The 17,014-nt window shown below is 46.9% G+C and overlaps 1 protein-coding gene across 6 annotated transcripts in view; it reads left to right on the forward strand.

Annotated features, from left to right (window-relative positions):
* The window catches only part of B3GLCT (beta 3-glucosyltransferase), a 145,822-nt gene that overhangs the window by 16,995 nt on the left and 111,813 nt on the right, over positions 1-17,014 (forward strand). For all 6 annotated transcript variants that reach the window (XM_048847064.2, XM_048847022.2, XM_048847058.2 and 3 more), the window contains exon 3: positions 1,461-1,500. In XM_048847064.2, coding sequence (XP_048703021.2) covers positions 1,461-1,500 — 40 coding nt within the window. The remainder of the gene's footprint in view (positions 1-1,460; positions 1,501-17,014) is intronic.

A 17,014-nucleotide genomic window follows, 5' to 3' on the forward strand; every position in this document is an offset into this window, starting at 1 on the left:
GGAACCCCCCTTTAGATACTGAAGGCTGCTATCAAATGCCGCCCCCCCCAACTCTTCTTTTCTGCAGACTAAATAACCCCAGTTCCCTCAGCCTCTCCTCATAAGTCATGTACCCCAGCCCCCTAAAAATTTTCATTGCCCTCCGCTGGACTCTCTCCAATTTGTCCACATCCTTTCTCTAGTGGGGGGCCCAAAACTGGATGCAATGCTCCAGATGTGGCCTCACCAGTGCCAAATAGAGAGGAAGAATCACTTCCCGCAATCTGCGGGCAATGCTCCTACTAATGCAGCCCAATATGTCGTTAGCCTTCTTGGCAACAAGGGCACACTGCTGACTCATATCCAGTTTCTTGTCCAATTGATATCTCTTGTTCTGTGAGGAGCTTACCTCAAGAACTATGTGAGTGAAACCAGACAATCACTATGCTCTCAAATGAACTATCACTGGAAAATAAGACAAAAACACCACATCACTTGTTAGTGAACACTTTTCAGAGATGACAGGTTTTAGTGGTAGCCATGTTAGTCTGTATCAGCAAAAAAAACGAGGAGTCCTTGTGGCACCTTAGACACTAACAAATTTATTTGGGCATAAGTTTTCATGGGCTAGAATGGGTTCTGGCCCACGAAAGCTTAAACCCAAATAAATTTGTTAGTCTCTAAGGTGCCACAAGGACTCCTCGTTTTTTGTTGTTGGTTTTTTTTACTTTTCAGAGAGCGATCACTCTATATCTGAAGCACTGGAATGGGTTACCCGGACCAGAAGAAGAGCTCAATGTAAGCTTTTTTTTTTTTTTTTGTCTTCTGAGGACCGCGTTATATCGGGGTAGAGGTGTGTGTGCTAACTATTTAAGCTAAACCCTCTGTTCCGCCTTGCCTTGTGCTGTGATGCTGGAAGAACCTTTCCAGACCTGAAAAAGGGCACTGTGGCTTGAAAGCTTGTCTCTCTCACCAACAGAAATTGGTCCAATAAAAGGTATTACCGCATCCATCTTGTTTATCTCAAGAGACATGTGGTAGCGGATCATGTATGAATGAGGAGTTCCTGAATTTGCTATGTTTTTTTTTTCTGTGTTTTGTACCTTTTTATGTGTTTAGTCACAACTGGTATCCACAAAGGACGTTTTTAAAAAAAGTAAAATGCTCACAGTAATACAAATCTAATTATGGAGGAATTTGTTAAAAAATAAGCATTATAAAATGCTTTTCAATGATTCTTTAAATATGCAAATACATTGCTTCAATCATTGTATGACCATGTAGAAAATGTCCTGATTATATTAAATAGCTGTCCCTGAGGGTTGAAAGGCTTTACTCTAGGACTTTTTTAATCCTAGAGTCTGTTAAAACATGCTAAGAATTCGGATAGAACCTGATGAACACTTCATTATTTAGATCTCTGGAAGCAAACATTAGGATTTTTGTCGGCATCCTCATGGTTTTTTCTTTTCTTAAAACAGGAGTCTGAAAAAAGTGGAAAATCAAATAAAATAAACATAGGTAAGTAAACAAATTCTTCTTCGTCAAAGCTATAGTAGTCCCATACTGAAATGTATATGTATCCTCATGTTCTGTCAGTGGTCTTGCGTAATGCTTATTTTCTCTTTACTTACAGCTGCTTTACTAGTAGTGTTAAAGTACAGTTATGCTTAGATCAGTCACTATGTAAAATGGCACCTTATTACTCAACAGTATTGTTTGTTAACTGCTAATTCCAGAATCTTTTGGTGATGATACATGAGCTAGCAATAGAACAGCTAGCCATTTGCAGAGCTGATAGTTAGAAAAATCCAGCTTATTTATAAACTATCTGTGATATGAAAGTCATTGAGACAATAAGCTTAATACCTCACAGTGGTATTTTTTTATCAAGTTGCTTCTTAGAATGTAACTGAATTGTAAGGACTTAATTGTGAGACTACAACTCTAAAGGTCGAATAGTATAGTAGATTTGTAAAAACTTAGATAAATATATGTTAAGCACATGTGGAAACACTAGTATAATGCTAAGTAGCAGAACAAATATCTTTATGGGATATGCCATGTGAGGCAGACTATAGAGTTCACTTTTCATGTACCCATTCAAAAGAATGTTGAAAATGTCCAGGCCATCTTCCAAGATGGAGAAACTCTCTAACTGAAAAGTGCATAAAACGTAATAAAAATAAACATCCTTCTGTAACGGAGAAACTTTTCATAGTGAAAATAGTAAACAAAGTTTCATTATTTACATTTTTGATTGTGAGCCAGTGTATTCTCATACAGACTGCCACACTGGCCTGCAGGCTATTGTAGAAGGAGCAAAGAAAGGCTTAACCATGATAGTGAATATGTAATGGGGTGGCACCCGCCTCTCATGAGCACCCCCAGTTGAGTGTTTGCGTGCCTGCAGTTTCTCAATTTCTAGGCTCACGGTGACCCGTCAGCTGCTGTGCTTGTCAGGCGGGTCTTTGGTGACTCAGCCCTCCCGCCAAGTCTCTCTCACAGTCCGTTTGCAAACAAACAAACTCCTTCTGGAGTATAAGTCCAAAATGTCCTACAGCCCTCCCTGGGCTCAGTCCTTCAACAATCCAACTGGGCCCATCATGGTACAGGTACCCCTCTGTTGGCAATGTCTCTTTAGCTCGCCCTGGGCTCGGTCCTCAGTCTGACCAACAAGTCCTTTCTCAGTACCCTAGGTGGTCAGCTTATGTGTGAAGGTTCCTGCTCCAGGATGGAGCAGCACCCCCCAGGGCTTCATCCCTGGAGGCTCTTCACCTGCTCTTTAGTTCTGTGACCCCAGGTATCCAGCTGGGTCAGTCTCAGTTCAGCCCCCTTCCAGGGGGGCCGGAACAGGTCCACGTACAGTCCCTTCCATAGGCCTGTCTAAATTCCCTTCTCTCAGGGAAAAGCCACTTTCCCAATGGCTGTTGGGGGTGGGAGGAGAGACCCAGGCCCATCCACTACTCCAAGTCCCAGCCCAGGGACCCTCTAAGTAGCAGCCACATACCATGTCCCTTTAACTAATTACATTTCCCTGGGCCGCTTCCCTGTAGCCCATCTTAATTGAGTCTTGGTAGCCATCCAGAAACTCTTCCCTCGCTTTCCTGCTCCCTGCCAGCAACTACCTGCCTTAGCCCCTGCAGTCAGCCAGGAGCTCCTCTAGCTTCCTCAGTCCCAGCAAGCAGACTGATCTATCCAGCCCTTTCAGCTCCTTTTATATGAGCCTTCTGGGCCCTGACTGGCTGGTCCCTGCGACCCCTCTCGTTGGCTGTGTCAGGGTTCCTTCCTCACTCTGAACTCTAGGGTACAGATGTGGGGACCCGCATGAAAGACCCCCTGAGCTTTTTCTTACCAGCTTAGGTTAAAAATTTCCCCAGGGTACAAACTTTGCCTTGGCTTTGAACAGTATGCTGCCACCACCAAGCGTTTTAAACAAAGAACAGGGAAAGAGACCACTTGGAGACGTCTTCCCCCAGAATATCCCCCCAAGCTCTACACACCCCCTTTCCTGGGGAGGCTTGAGAATAATATCCTAACCAATTTGCTACAAAACATCAAAGACCCAAACCCCTGGATCTTGGAACAATGGAAAAATCAGTCAGGTTCTTAAAAGGATTTTATTAAAAAAAAAAAAAAAAAGAGGTAAAAATCATCTCTGTAAAATCAAGATGGAAAATACTTTACAGGGTATTCAGATTCAAAACACAGAGGATCCCCCTCTGGGCAAAACCTTAAAGTTACAGAAAATAGGAATAAACCTCCCTCTTAACACAGGGAAAATTCACATAAAACAAAAGATAAACTAATCCACCTTGCCTGGCTTACCTATATTGGTTGCAATATTGGAGACTTGGATTAGGATGGGTTGGAGAAGATGGATTTCTGTCTGGCCTCTCTGTCCCAAGAGAGAACAACCACGTAAACAAAGAGCACAAACAAAAGTCTTTCCTCCTCCTCCTCCTCCTCCTCCCCCCCCCAAGATTTGAAAGTATCTTGTTCCCTTATTGGTCCTTTGGGTCAGGTGCCAGCCAGGTTAGCTGAGCTTCTTAACCCTTTACAGGTAACAGGATGTTGCCTCTGGCCAGGAGGGATTTTATAGCACTATGTACAGAAAGGTGGTTACCCTTCCCTTTATATTTTTGACACGCCCCCCAAATCACAGATAGGGTGAAACACTGGCTGTGATTTCTTCCTGGAGCTCTAGGAGAAAACAGAGTTAATAAGACCCAGGCATCTCTAAATATACTACTAACTGTATAAAGACTAACAATATTTCCCACATCTTAAGGACGATTTGGACCAGTTGAATCTGGGAAACTTTCACGGGAGAGTGCATCAGCCACTTTGTTAGAAGCTCCTGAAATGTGTTGTATGTCGAAATCAAAATCTTGGAGAGCTAAAGTCCACCGAATAAGTGTTTTGTTTTTTCCCGTGGTGGTATGAAGCCACTGTCGCTCAGCCTGGTCGGTTTGCAGGTGGAAATGCCGTCCCCAAACGTATGGGCATAGCTTTTCCGGAGCGTAGACAGTGGCATAACATTCCTTTTCACTGACTGACCAGCGGCTTTCCCTCTCAGACAGCTCCTTGCTGAGAAACACGACAGGATGGAACTCTTGATTCGGTCCTTCCTGCATTAAGACTGCTCCCACGCCACACTCGGACGCATCTGTGGTTACTAGGAACGGTTTGTCAAAGTCTGGGGCCCTTAGCACAGGGTCAGACATGAGTGTCGCTTTAAGCTTGTTAAAGGCCTTCTGATACTCTTCAGTCCACAGAACTGCATTTGGCTGTTTCTTTTTGGTTAGGTCTGTCAGTGGGGCAGCGATTTGGCTGTATTGCGGTAGAAATTGCCTGTAATATCCGGCCAAGCCTAAGAAGGATTGGACCTGTTTCTTTGACTTGGGGACAGGCCACTTTTGGATAGTATCCACTTTGGCCTTTAGGGGGTTGATAGTTCCTTGACCCACCTGTTGTCCAAGGTAAGTCACTCTGTTTAGGCCTATTTGACACTTCTTAGCCTTAACAGTTAGTCCTGCCTCCCTTATGCACTCCAAGACTTTTTGTAGATGTTCCAGGTGTTCTGCCCAGGGATCTGAAAATATGGCCACATCGTCAAGGTAGGCGACTGCATATTCTCCTAATCCCGCTAGGAGACCATCTCCAAGTTTTTGGAAGGTGGCAGGTGCATTCCACAGCCCGACAGAGAGCACATTAAATTCATACAGCCCGGCATGTGTGATGAAGGGTGACCTTTCCTTGGCAGATTCATCTAGCGGTACCTGCCAGTACCCCTTGGTTAAGTCCAAGGTAGAGATGAACTGGGCCCGTCCCAGTTTCTCCAATAGTTCATCTGTGCGTGGCATTGGATAGTTGTCTGGGCGAGTTACAGCATTTAGCTTACGGTAGTCTACGCAAAAACGTATCTCCCCACCTGGTTTGGGAACTAGAACCACTGGAGATGCCCATGCACTGCAGGAGGGGCGGATTACACTCATCTGTAGCATATCCTGGATCTCCCATACCGAGGAGACACCCGGTAAGGTTGGACTTTAATTGGGTGAGCATTACCTGTGTCAATGGAGTGGTATGCCTGTTCAGTCAGTCCTCGGGTGGCTGAGAACGTCGGCGCGTAGCTAGTGCACAGCTCCTTGATCTGCTGTCGCTGCATACGCCCAAGGGTCATGGAGAGGTTTACCTCTTCCACGCCACCAGCACTTTTCCCTTCATAGTAGACACCTTCAGGCCACTCAGCGTCGTCATCTCGCTGGGCTGTAAACTGACAAACCTTTAATTCTCTGGAATAAAAGGGCTTTAGAGAATTAATATGGTACACCTTAGGCTTTCGGTTGGAGGTGGGGAATGCTATGAGATAATTAACAGCTCCCAGGCGCTCCTGGACCGTGAATGGCCCTTCCCACGACACTTCCATTTTATGGGCCTGGAGCGCCTTTAAGACCATGACCTGGACCCCTACTTTGAAGGAACGCTCTCTGGCATGTTTATCGTACCAGGCTTTTTGCTGTTTTTGAGCATCCTGTAGGTTTTCTTTAGCAAGGGCTAAAGAGGTTCGGAGGGCCTGTATTGTTACAAACATACTTGCTAATGGATACTTTGAAATAAATGACCAAAATAATTGAAACTGGTGTGGTTATATTGTGTTATTTTGACAAATAAAATATGCAGAATTTTAAAATATTATGTGCAGAATTTTAAATTTTTTGTTGCAGAATTTTTATTTTTTTGGTGCAGAATTCCACCAGGAGTACAATATGTAATTACACACATTTCATAATATGATTGCACACATTTAATCTTTCCCATCACCCTTTCACCAGGTAGGAACATGCTCTACAATGCTACCACAAATCTGTGGGCTATATGAATGGGTTCTTCACCATAACTCCTGGAGCAATATAGGTTAGATGCTTTAATGGCTGAATAACCTGCTCACTTCTATTTACTAGGCTCTACTAAGCACTACTGTACAGTCTCAGCCACTCCCTAGGCCAGTGGTTCTCAACCCACGGGCCGCTTGCAGCCCAGTCAGCACACAGCTGTGGCCCATGGGACATCCTCAGGGCCATACAGGTAGTATATATATTATGTGGATGTGGCCTACACAACACTCTCAGAGCTGCATATCCGGCCCACAATGGTAAATAGGTTGATAACTAGTACCCTAGGCTATTGTGGAAGAAGGGTCCCCAGAGCTTATTTCAGACAGGAATACCCTTGTCCTAGTGTTCTGATACTGAAGGTATCAAAGTATTTAGAACACCCTCCATATCACTATATGTATCATCTAACAGTAAGTTATTGGGATCCTTCGCTCCTTCTTCAAGTAGTGTCCCTGTGGATGCTCCACTGTGGGTGTGCTTGCACCCCCTGCTCCTTTCATCGGAGATTTCTCATAGTAGCATCCGTTCGGCCTGTGCATGCATGTTACTCAGTCTCATGCTCTGTACTGTTGTTATATAGCACTGCACGGGTGAACTGGCCTTAGTTCCCTCTCAACCACCTTGGCCTGTGATGGAGCTTTAGCAGTTGTCTTTATTGAGTGTTACATTAACTCTGTCCCCTTAGCTCTTTTCGTGGTTATAGTTGTTTTTAGTAGTAGTTAGTACTTAGCACTTAATAGCAGCTTTAGCTGTAGTAGATTTGAAAAAACCCAACAACTTAACTTGAAAAAAAAATTATGTAGCTTTCTTCCTAGTACCTTTTAGACAAAGCTCCCAGGAGGGGAGAAAACTACTGCCTGGTTTGCCTAGTTTTGAATACTTGTGGCACCTTAGAGACTAACCAGTTTATTTGAGCATAAGCTTTCGTGAGCTACAGCTCACTTCATCGGATGCATACTGTGGAAAGTGTAGAAGATCTTTTTATACACACAAAGCATGAAAAATTACCTCCTCCCACCCCACTCTCCTGTTGGTAATAGCTTATCTAAAGTGAGGAGAGTGATCACTTTAGATAAGCTATTACCAGGAGGAGAGTGGGGTGAGGGGAGGTATTTTTTCATGCTTTGTGTGTATAAAAAGATCTTCTACACTTTCCACAGTATGCATCCGATGAAGTGAGCTGTAGCTCACGAAAGCTTATGCTCAAATAAATTGGTTAGTCTCTAAGGTGCCACAAGTACTCCTTTTCTTTTTGCAAATACAGACTAACACAGCTGTTACTCTGAAACCTAGTTTTGAATGTTGCCTGTTGTACCAGGAGGCAATCATGGTGAATGGCAGACACTCCCAGTGCATCTGTTGCCTTGGGGAATCTCATCTTTCCCAACAGTGAATCTTCTGTCTGGCATTAAAATTTAGAGCCAGAAAAAACAGGGAGATCAAACTTTGACCCCTCATGATGGGGAGTTTGCTGTGCCCAGCCTCTGATTCTGGCCCTCTACTCCAGTCTCTGAATAAGTCCACTGTCTATAAATTGCACTGTTTGGGGGCATCTTAAGAGGCAGACCCAATCTTCCTCCAATAAGACCCCTAAAGACCGTAGCTTGAGTGCTCCAGGTAGGGAATCTACTCCAAAGAAGTCGTGGTCTCTGATGACTCAAGCCACTTCTGCACCCATTGCTCTCTGACCCAGTACCCACAAGATTGCTGGTTCCTCAGGTACTGAGGCACTGTCAAGCCCAAAGCCTGTAAAGTCTAGGGCTCTGAGAGGTCATTGGTACCGTCAGTGAAGTGAGGCAGCAAGAGAAGCTCTACCTCTTCTCACTTGGTACTGAAGAAGCCCGTTCGGGCTCTGACTGGACTCCCCTTGGAATAGTCGAGGTCCATGGTACCATCAACTCCCTCAGCCACTATCTCTTTGGTGCAGGCCATGGACACTTGTAACTGCAGGAGTTTTGCTTTCTCCGAGACCTTGCTGTATCTGAGACACCAGACTCACCTTTGCTTGGCTCCAATGTACTCGTGGTATTGAGGACTTCCAATCTTTGGACATTTGTCTTGTACCGACTGTTTCACCTCATGTTTCTTCTGGTGCTCCACCACTAGAGTGATTTGGAAGAGGAGGATTCTGATGAAGATCTTTCCTCGGTCTCCCAAACATCTGTACAAGGCTTTACTCTCCATTCCTATAAAGACAGGTTTCAGAGTAACAGCCGTGTTAGTCTGTATTCGTAAAAAGGAGTACTTTCGTGAGCTAAAGCTTATGCTCAAATAAATTGGTTAGTCTCTAAGGTGCCACAAGTACTCCTTTTCTCATTCCTATAAAGGCTCTTTTCCGGAAGTCTCTGAGGATATTGGCATCACTTGTGAGAGATGGCCCCAACCACCAGCTTGCTGGTATGAACACCTCGGGTGTTCATGAGAAATCTATGATCAAAGGTACAGGGGGCACAAAAACCTGTATCCATAGGGGTAGATATCTTGAACAACCAGTTACTGCACAGGGTGTGTAACCATGTCTTCCTCCAAGTGATCAGGTCCCACATTCATAGTCTGCTCAACTGAGGGCTCAGATGAAACAGATGCTGGCACAAATATCTTTGCATCAAGGTTAAGCCCATTAGACTGCCTATGCTCATTGCCTTTTATATAACTGAGCAAAGCACTTCGACGACCCAGAGTTGAGCCAGGATCGCTTATCAAGGACTGGAGTCGCATCCCTGACCCCACATCTGAGTGCTCTAGAGCAGTGGTTCTCAACCAGGGGTACGCAGAAGTCTTCCAGGGGGTCTGTAACTCTAGATCAGTGTTACTCAACCTGGCTGTCGTGGGGCAGGTTTAGGTGGGGTTACAAGCCCAGGGCTGGCATTAAAGGGTGGCTGGCAGGGCAGTTGACCAGGGCCCCATGTCACAGGTGGCCCCACAAAACTAAGTTTCATGCTTCAGCACTGGGTGGCGGGGCTTAGATTTCAATCCTGGGTGGCAGGGCTCGGGCTTCAGGGGTACAGTAGTCTGGTAAAGGTTGAGAACCACTGCTCTAGAGCCGTCTCCTCTCCTTCTGAATCACTCTGAGCTACCTACGTGAGGTACTTTATGTCCATGCAGTCTGCCATTAACTTGAGTGTGAACCTCTTTTGACACTTTTCCTTTGCTCAGTCTTGGAATCAGTTTGCCTCGCAGTGGGTGCTTACTAGGTCCTCCACAGGTAAGAAATAATTCCTATGCAATGTCTTTGACCAGGGCTGCTCTCAAGTCTGATCTTGTAGACAGGCAAATTCCCTGATTTTTCCACCACCCACTGGTTGGCTATTTTACAGTTTCTCATAGCACCAAAGTTGCACAACAGAACACTTATCACCTGGCTGAAGCTCTTGAGAGCACATGCTACTACCATATCTGTATTTGTTCCTGTCAGGCGTTCAGGCTGAGAGTGCCTTGGCAGGTGTTAAGGGGTGGTCCTTGCATCTTTAACCCCAGCCATACTGAGCACCACCTTTAAAAAGTGACTTGCAAAATCCTGTCCTTGGTCAGAGAGCATCTGAGCTGGGAAGCCATACACTGAAAATATTTTTTCCATAACACTATGGCCACTGTAGTAGTCTTCTGATCCCTAGTTGGACAGGCTTGTGCATACTATATAAAATGGTTTGTCATGACCAAGGTGTTGGCAATATTCTTTTGCCCTGTTTCCAGAGACAGAAAATCAATGCATGCTAACTCCAGTGGGTTGCTGCTGGTGCTATTTTCCAAGTATGCCACGGTGGTGGCTAAAGTTTTCCTCTGTGTACATCGGGCACGTGATCCCATTTCCTATGAAGGTCATCCACCATTCAGGGTCAATAAAATCTACTTTGTACAAGGTCCAAGGTTTTCTCAAGTCCCAAATGTTGGAAGTCATGGTGCAGTGCTCTCATAGCTAGTGCTCTGTACTCTTCTGGTAACTCCAGTTGTTTTTGTAAAAGGTCCATGGTTATTTAGTATCCTGTCCCATTAATCAGTTTTAACTTCCACCATTCCCTTAATAGAAGTTTAGCCTATACCAGGGAGGGCAAACTTTTTGGCCCGAGGGCCACATCTGGATATGGAAATTGTATGGTGGGCCATGAATGCTCACGAAATTGGGGGTTGGGATGTGAGAGGGGGTGAGGGTGCTGTCTGGGGGTGTGGGCTCTGGGGTGGGTTCAGAAATGAGGAGTTCAGGGTGCAGGAGGGGACTCTGGGCAGGGGGTTGGTGTGCAAGGGGGGAAAGAGGTGAGGGCTCTGGGTGTGGGATCTGGGGTGGGGCTGGGGATGAGGTGTTGGGGGTGCAGGAGGTTGTTCTGGGCTCGGATGGAGGTGTTTGCAGGGTGGGAGGTGGGTCAGGGCTGGGGAAGGGGGTTGGGGTGTGGGAGAGGGTCGGGATGCAAGCTCTGGGCGGTGCTTACCTCAAGCAGCTCCCAGAAGCAGCGGCATGTCCCCCCTCCGGCTCCTATTTGGAGGCGCAGCCAGGCAGCTCTGCATGTTGCCCTGTCCATAGGCGCCACCCCTGCAGCTCCCATTGGCCTCACTTCCTGGCAAATGGGAGCTGCAGGGGCAGCACTTGGGGAGGGGGGCAGCATACGGAGCCCCCTGGCTGCCCCTATGTGTAGGAGCCGGAGCGGGGACGTCCTGCTGCTCCTGGGAGCTGTGCGGAGCGGGGCAAGTCCCGGACCCCGAGGGCTGGATTAAAATGTCTGGAGGGCCGACAGCAGCTTGGTGCTCCCTCCAAATGGCATGGGATGTGGCTGACTCGGCGGCTAGGGTGATCGTGTCGGCGGTGGTTATCAGGCGCAGCTCCTGGCTTCAGAACTCCAGCTTTCCCAAGAGATGCAGATGTTGATCGAGGACCACCCATTCGATTGGATCAGTCTTTTTTCAAAAGGGACGAATGTGAGGCTTCATAGGTTAAAAGACATTCGGGCCACCCTTCAGTCATTGGGCATGCATATGCCGCAGTTTGCAAGAAAGCAGTTTTGGCCACCCCCACCGCCAAGGCCTTGGCCTGAAAGGAGAAGGGACAGGGACGTTAGTTTCAGTGGTCACCGCCTTTCCTCCTTCCTCCCTCCACCCGTTCACCTGCATAGCCTGGCCCAGCAGAGCACCCCGGGGACCAGAAGTGCTTGTTTTGAGGGTGCAGTTGAGAGCGAGTCCCCAGTCACCTCCCAGGATCCACCCCATTCTTTCCTTAGCTGTCTTCGTCCCTACCATTCGGCCTGGTCACAGGTCACCTTGGACTGCTGGGTGCTGTAGATAGTGTCTCAGGGCTACACCCTGCAGTTTTTGTCCGCCACTCCTTCCCACCCCCCCCTTCCCCATCTCTCTTCATGGACCCTTCTCACAAGCAAGTCCTCGTTCAAGAGGTCGAGAACTTCCTGCACATGGGGTGATGGAGGAGGTCCCTCGGGACATGACTGGAAAGGGATTCTACTTCAGTTATGTCCTAATCCAAAAAGTAAAAGGGGCCGAAGACCCACTCTGGACCTGTGATGCCTCAACAAGTCTCTCAGGAAGTTGAAGTTTTGCATCATTTCCCTCCCTGGATCCAGGAGACTGGTACCCGCCCTCGACTTGAAGGACGATTATTTCCATATTTCAAGTTACAGACGTTTCCTCCATTTCATAGTGGGCAGATGCTATTTTCAGTTCATGGCACTGCCCTTTGTCCTGTCATCGGCCCCAGGGGTCTTCACAAAATGTATGGTGCCAGTGGCCACTGACCTGAGACATCGAGGGGTCCATATCTTCCCATATCTCGACAACTGGCTCATCAAGGGCAGGTCTTGGGAACAAGTTTAGAGGACCCTCGATCTGGTGCGTTCCACCTGCCACGACCTAGGGCTGTTGATAAACGAGCAAAAATCCACCTTCAGGCCAGTCCAATGAATAGAGTTAATCAGGGCAGTTCTCAACTCCATGCGAGCTAGAGCCTTCCTTCCAGAGGCTCTTTTTCAGGCCCCGTTGGACCTGATCTCCCATGTGAAGAAGCACCTGCTTACTATGGCTCACCTGTCTGTGGTTGTTGGGCCACACGGCCGCCTGTACATACGTGGTCAGTTATGCCCAGCTCCATCTCCGGCCTCTGCAAGCATGGCTGCCGTTGGTTTACATCCCCAACAGACACGACCTAGACTGGTAGGGTGCTGGATCATATCCTGTCGTCCCTGGAGTGGTGGTTGAACCCTGGGTCAGTGTTGGAGGGAGCCTTCGCAGCCCCATCCCCGTCACTCACCCTGGCCTTAGATGCTTTGGACCTGGGTTGGGGAGCCCACCTGGGTGAGCTCAGCACTCAGAGCTGCTGGCTGCCGGACAATCTGGACCTTCATATTAATGTCAGGGAGCTAAACGCAGTTTGCCTGGCCTGCCAGGCTTTCTTGCCCCACCTGAAGGGCAAGGTGGTACAGGTCCTCACAGACAGTACCACCGCAATGTATTACATCAACAGGCAGGGTGGGACCAGGTCGTCGTCCCTTTGCCAAGAAGCTCTCTGCCTTTGGGACTTCTTTGTGCGGCATGCCATTCGTATGGTAGCCGTGCACGTGCTTGGGACCAGAATTGCCTCAGCAGGACCTTCTCATCTCACCACGAGCGGTCACGTCATCCGGAGGCGGTCAATATGATCTTTCAAAAGTAGGGAACTCCCCAGGTGGACTTGTTCGCGTCCCGTCAGAATAGGAAATCCATGTGTTTCTGTTCACTCCGGGGGATGGACAGGGGTTCCCTGTGAGATGCTTACTTGCTCCCTGATGTACGCCTGATGGTGGGGGCCTGATGGTCTTTCTCTCCGGACATAGAATAGTCTAATGGCCTGAGCATGGGGGTGGGAGTCAGGAGCTCCTGAGTTCAAATCCTAGTGCTGTTACTCCCAATTCCTTTAAAATGGATTTCATACCTGCCTCTTTATTTAAATCCAGAGGCTAATAATCACTTAGAATTCCCCTTCCAAGTGTTCTCTTACCATTGCTTTTATTAAGAAAATATAGGAACTCTCAAACTCACTCCATGTAGATAGTGACTAAGTCTACTAAGTGTTTGGGGGCCTGATGTACGCTTCCCACCAGTGCCGTTGATCCACAGAGTTCTCATGAAGATCAAACATGACAGAGAAAAGCTGATCCTGATAGCCCCGGAGTGGCCTCGCCAACACTGGTTTGGCACGCTGCTGGACCTTTTGGTAGCCGCCCTGCTGCAGTTACCTCTCTGACTGGACCTGCTGTCCCAGGACCATGGCAGTCTTCTACACCTGAACCTGGAGACTTGCGCTTGTTGGCATGGCTACTGCATGGGGAAGAGCAGGAATGCTCAGCCTTGGTTCAACAGGTCTCATTGGGTAGCAGAAAGCCCTCCACTAGAGCGACTTACCTGGCCAAGTGGAAAAGGTTCATGTGCTGGGCTTCGGAACGATATATCCGGGCCTCACAGGCCTCGCTGCAGGTGATCCTGGAATATCTTCTGCACCTCAAACTTCAGGGTTTGTCCCAGAAAGCTCTATAAACTGGCATTTTTGATCTTCATTGAAATTCTGGTTTATAGTCTGGTTGGCAGGGGGTTGGGGGTGTGTGAGGGGGTGTGGAGCACAGGCTCTGGAAGGGAGTTTGGGTGCGGGAGGAGGCTCGGGGCAGTGGGTGTGAGGTGCCGGATCCAGGGGTCACTCACCTCGGGTGGCTCCCCGCAAGCAGCAACCTGTCCCAGCTGCTCCTAAGCACAGGTGTGGCAGGTGGCTCTGCGCACTGCCTCTGCCCGCAAGCGCTGCCCCCGCAGCTCCCATTGGCTGCGGTTCCCAGCCAATGGGAGCTGCGGAGCTAGTGCTCAGGGCAGGGCGGGGGCAGTGCGCAGAGCCGCCTGCCGCACCTCTGCCTAGGAGCAGCCCCAGGACAGTTCGACGCTTGCGGGGAGCTGCCCAAGGTGAGCGACTCCCGGATCTGGTACCCCCCGCACCTCCTCCTATGCCCTTAGCCACTGCCCCGAGCCCCCTCCCACACCCAAATTCCCTCCCTCTTAGTTAACCAGCATTTTTCACTTACTGGCATCCGCCCATTCCCCCAACATGCTGGATAAAACAGCTTGTACTGTATTGAGGCAAATAGCTTTGCAAGATTAGAAAAGGTGAGTGAGGTACTATCTTTTATTGAAAGTTGGTCCAATAAAATATATTACCTCATCTACCTTGCGTCTCTGATTCCTGGGACCAGCATTGCTACAACAACACTGCAGACAAAAATAGAACAGAAGTAGACATTTATATTTATGAGACTAACGTATGCGGTTATACTAACTCTCTTAATCTTCATACTGCAGGGTATGAGCTGATATCCAGCTGGAGTGATGAATAATACATTTATATACTGCTTTTCATCCACAAAGATCCCAATACACTTTACCCAACATATTTACAAATTTATTATTCTCTTCTCCAGCTATTGAGGTAGATTAGTCTCCTGTTTGACTTCTGGGCGCTTACAGTACACAGCACTATGGACAACTGTTCAAAACCAACTTCAGGTCTTGTTTTAGAGCAGTGGTTCTCCACCTTTTTTGGGCTCAGGACTCATTTGTAAATGTTTATGGCCTGTTGTAACCCAATAAATTGTCTGAGGGTGGAGGCCCTGGGGTGGTTTCAGTTGGATCCTGCCCCCGCAGGGGAAGTGGGGTTTGGCTCCTGTCCAGGACTCATCCCACAATGGCGGCTCCTGAAGCTCCTATGCTGTGGGGCTGGCTGAGCTTGACTCTCCGCTCCAGGCATTGCAACCTCTGGGGTTGCAGTGCACTGATTGGACCAAATTTGTGTGAGTGGAGTTGTGACCTGCTCATGGGGTTGCAGTGCCCCTCACTCAAATTTGGCCCACCTGGACTCCCGTCGTCATGACCGCTGGGCTGAACCTGGGTGGTGCTGCAATCCCAGAGGTTGAGGTGCCTGGAGTGGGGAGGCGAGCCCAGCCAGCCCCGTAGGACAGGAAATGCTGTGCATCTCTTTGAAACATTCTGGTGACCCAATTTTGGGTCCTGACCCACATGTTGATAAACCCTGTTTTAGAGTGCAGGTAATGTAATTACCTAGATTAGAGGACACTTGCATTCCTATCTGTTGTAAAAATTACTGTGGGACTTTTAATTACCACAAGCAGTAAGGACCTATTTTTTTCTAATTTGAAAGATGCCTCTTTTGGTATCATTCCCCCCTACCATCATGTTTAAGCACTTGTTCAATACTGATTCAAAAGGAAGTGTGTCACTTTACTGAATTGACATTTGGGCTTTCTAAAGGACACTTTACTAAAGGCTCTTCCAAGTATCTACCAAACCTCAACCCTGCTTAGTTATGAGATCTGTTGTGACGCTGAGATATTGATGCTAATAGGGGTCAGGAAGAATCGTTACCCTTCTATTTTATTATTGCACAGAACATTTTAGTGACTTTGCAGCATCCTCTGAAGCACAGGTATTGGCAATTCTGAGGACAGTGCTAGATGTAGTAAAGCTTTTCAATAATGAGCTCCTACTTAAAATGTAAACTCTTTGGAACAGGGATAGCCTTTTTGTTAGGAGCGTAGAGTGCCTCGCACAATGGTGCCCCAATTCCTGATTGGCAATACAAATAATCACAGTAAAATAGTTATTGTTCAGACATGTGAGCAATTACATCTCAAGCAAAACTGGACCGCAACACTTTGCTTTTGTAGGAAGGCTTGCATAATATGATTTTATTAAGTTCCTATGGGGAAGATAATTTTCTTACCAACAGTTTAAATTCCTGTAAATTTAAGGTGGTGAATGATAGTTTTTATCATTCATCACAAAAAAGATACATAAAAAGAACAAGAGAAGGAAAAGTGACATGGTAGTAAACCAGTTATTTCTCAAGCAGTGAAATACTGTAGTTCTTATGAAGTCAGGAGGAGAAGGGAACCTTCTAAATTACTATTAGGTCTGCTGAGTATTAATCATGAAGTGTTTTGTTTTATGTTTTTATATAAAAATGTGCATTGAATTTTTTTTAAACAAATGTATTTCTTTATTCCTTTAAATGGGTTCTTCTGTGCATTTGTTTACTCTAGTAAAGGATACTTCCTGGGAAGTCTCCAGTGCACAGACAGCAAAGTGGGTATTGGATTCATCCTAGGGAGTGTTCTTCTCCAGTACATCCCCATTTGCTGCTAAATGTACCATAAGTGAAACTGTCTATAGTTCAGACACTGCCGTATCTATAAATGTACTACTAAATCAGTAATTTTATAAAACTATCTAATTTTCATTATTTATCTCTAGGGATATATTTTGAGAGGTATACATACAGATTTAGCCTTGTGACTCCCATTCACATCAATGGAAGTTGTGTAAATCTGTGCACTGAAAATGTATGCTTTTAAATAGCAAACAATTTATATTCATAAGCTTTCACTGCAGATTCTTTTCAAGTAGTCACTATCTTTGTGTGTGTGTGTGTGTGCGCTCGCGTGCGCGGTGGGCCTGGAGGTAAAATAAGGCTGTGAGGGAGAAATGGAGGACATCGGGGGATAACTATAGTTATTAGTTGTTTGCAGTGTTGTTGTAGCTGTGTTGGTCCCGGGATATAAGAGACAAGTATGCCTGAACCCCTTATGGGTAACAATTTGTCCCAA

The sequence above is a fragment of the Caretta caretta genome, chromosome 1 (assembly GCF_965140235.1).
Source record: "Caretta caretta isolate rCarCar2 chromosome 1, rCarCar1.hap1, whole genome shotgun sequence".
Taxonomy (NCBI): Eukaryota; Metazoa; Chordata; order Testudines; family Cheloniidae; genus Caretta; species Caretta caretta.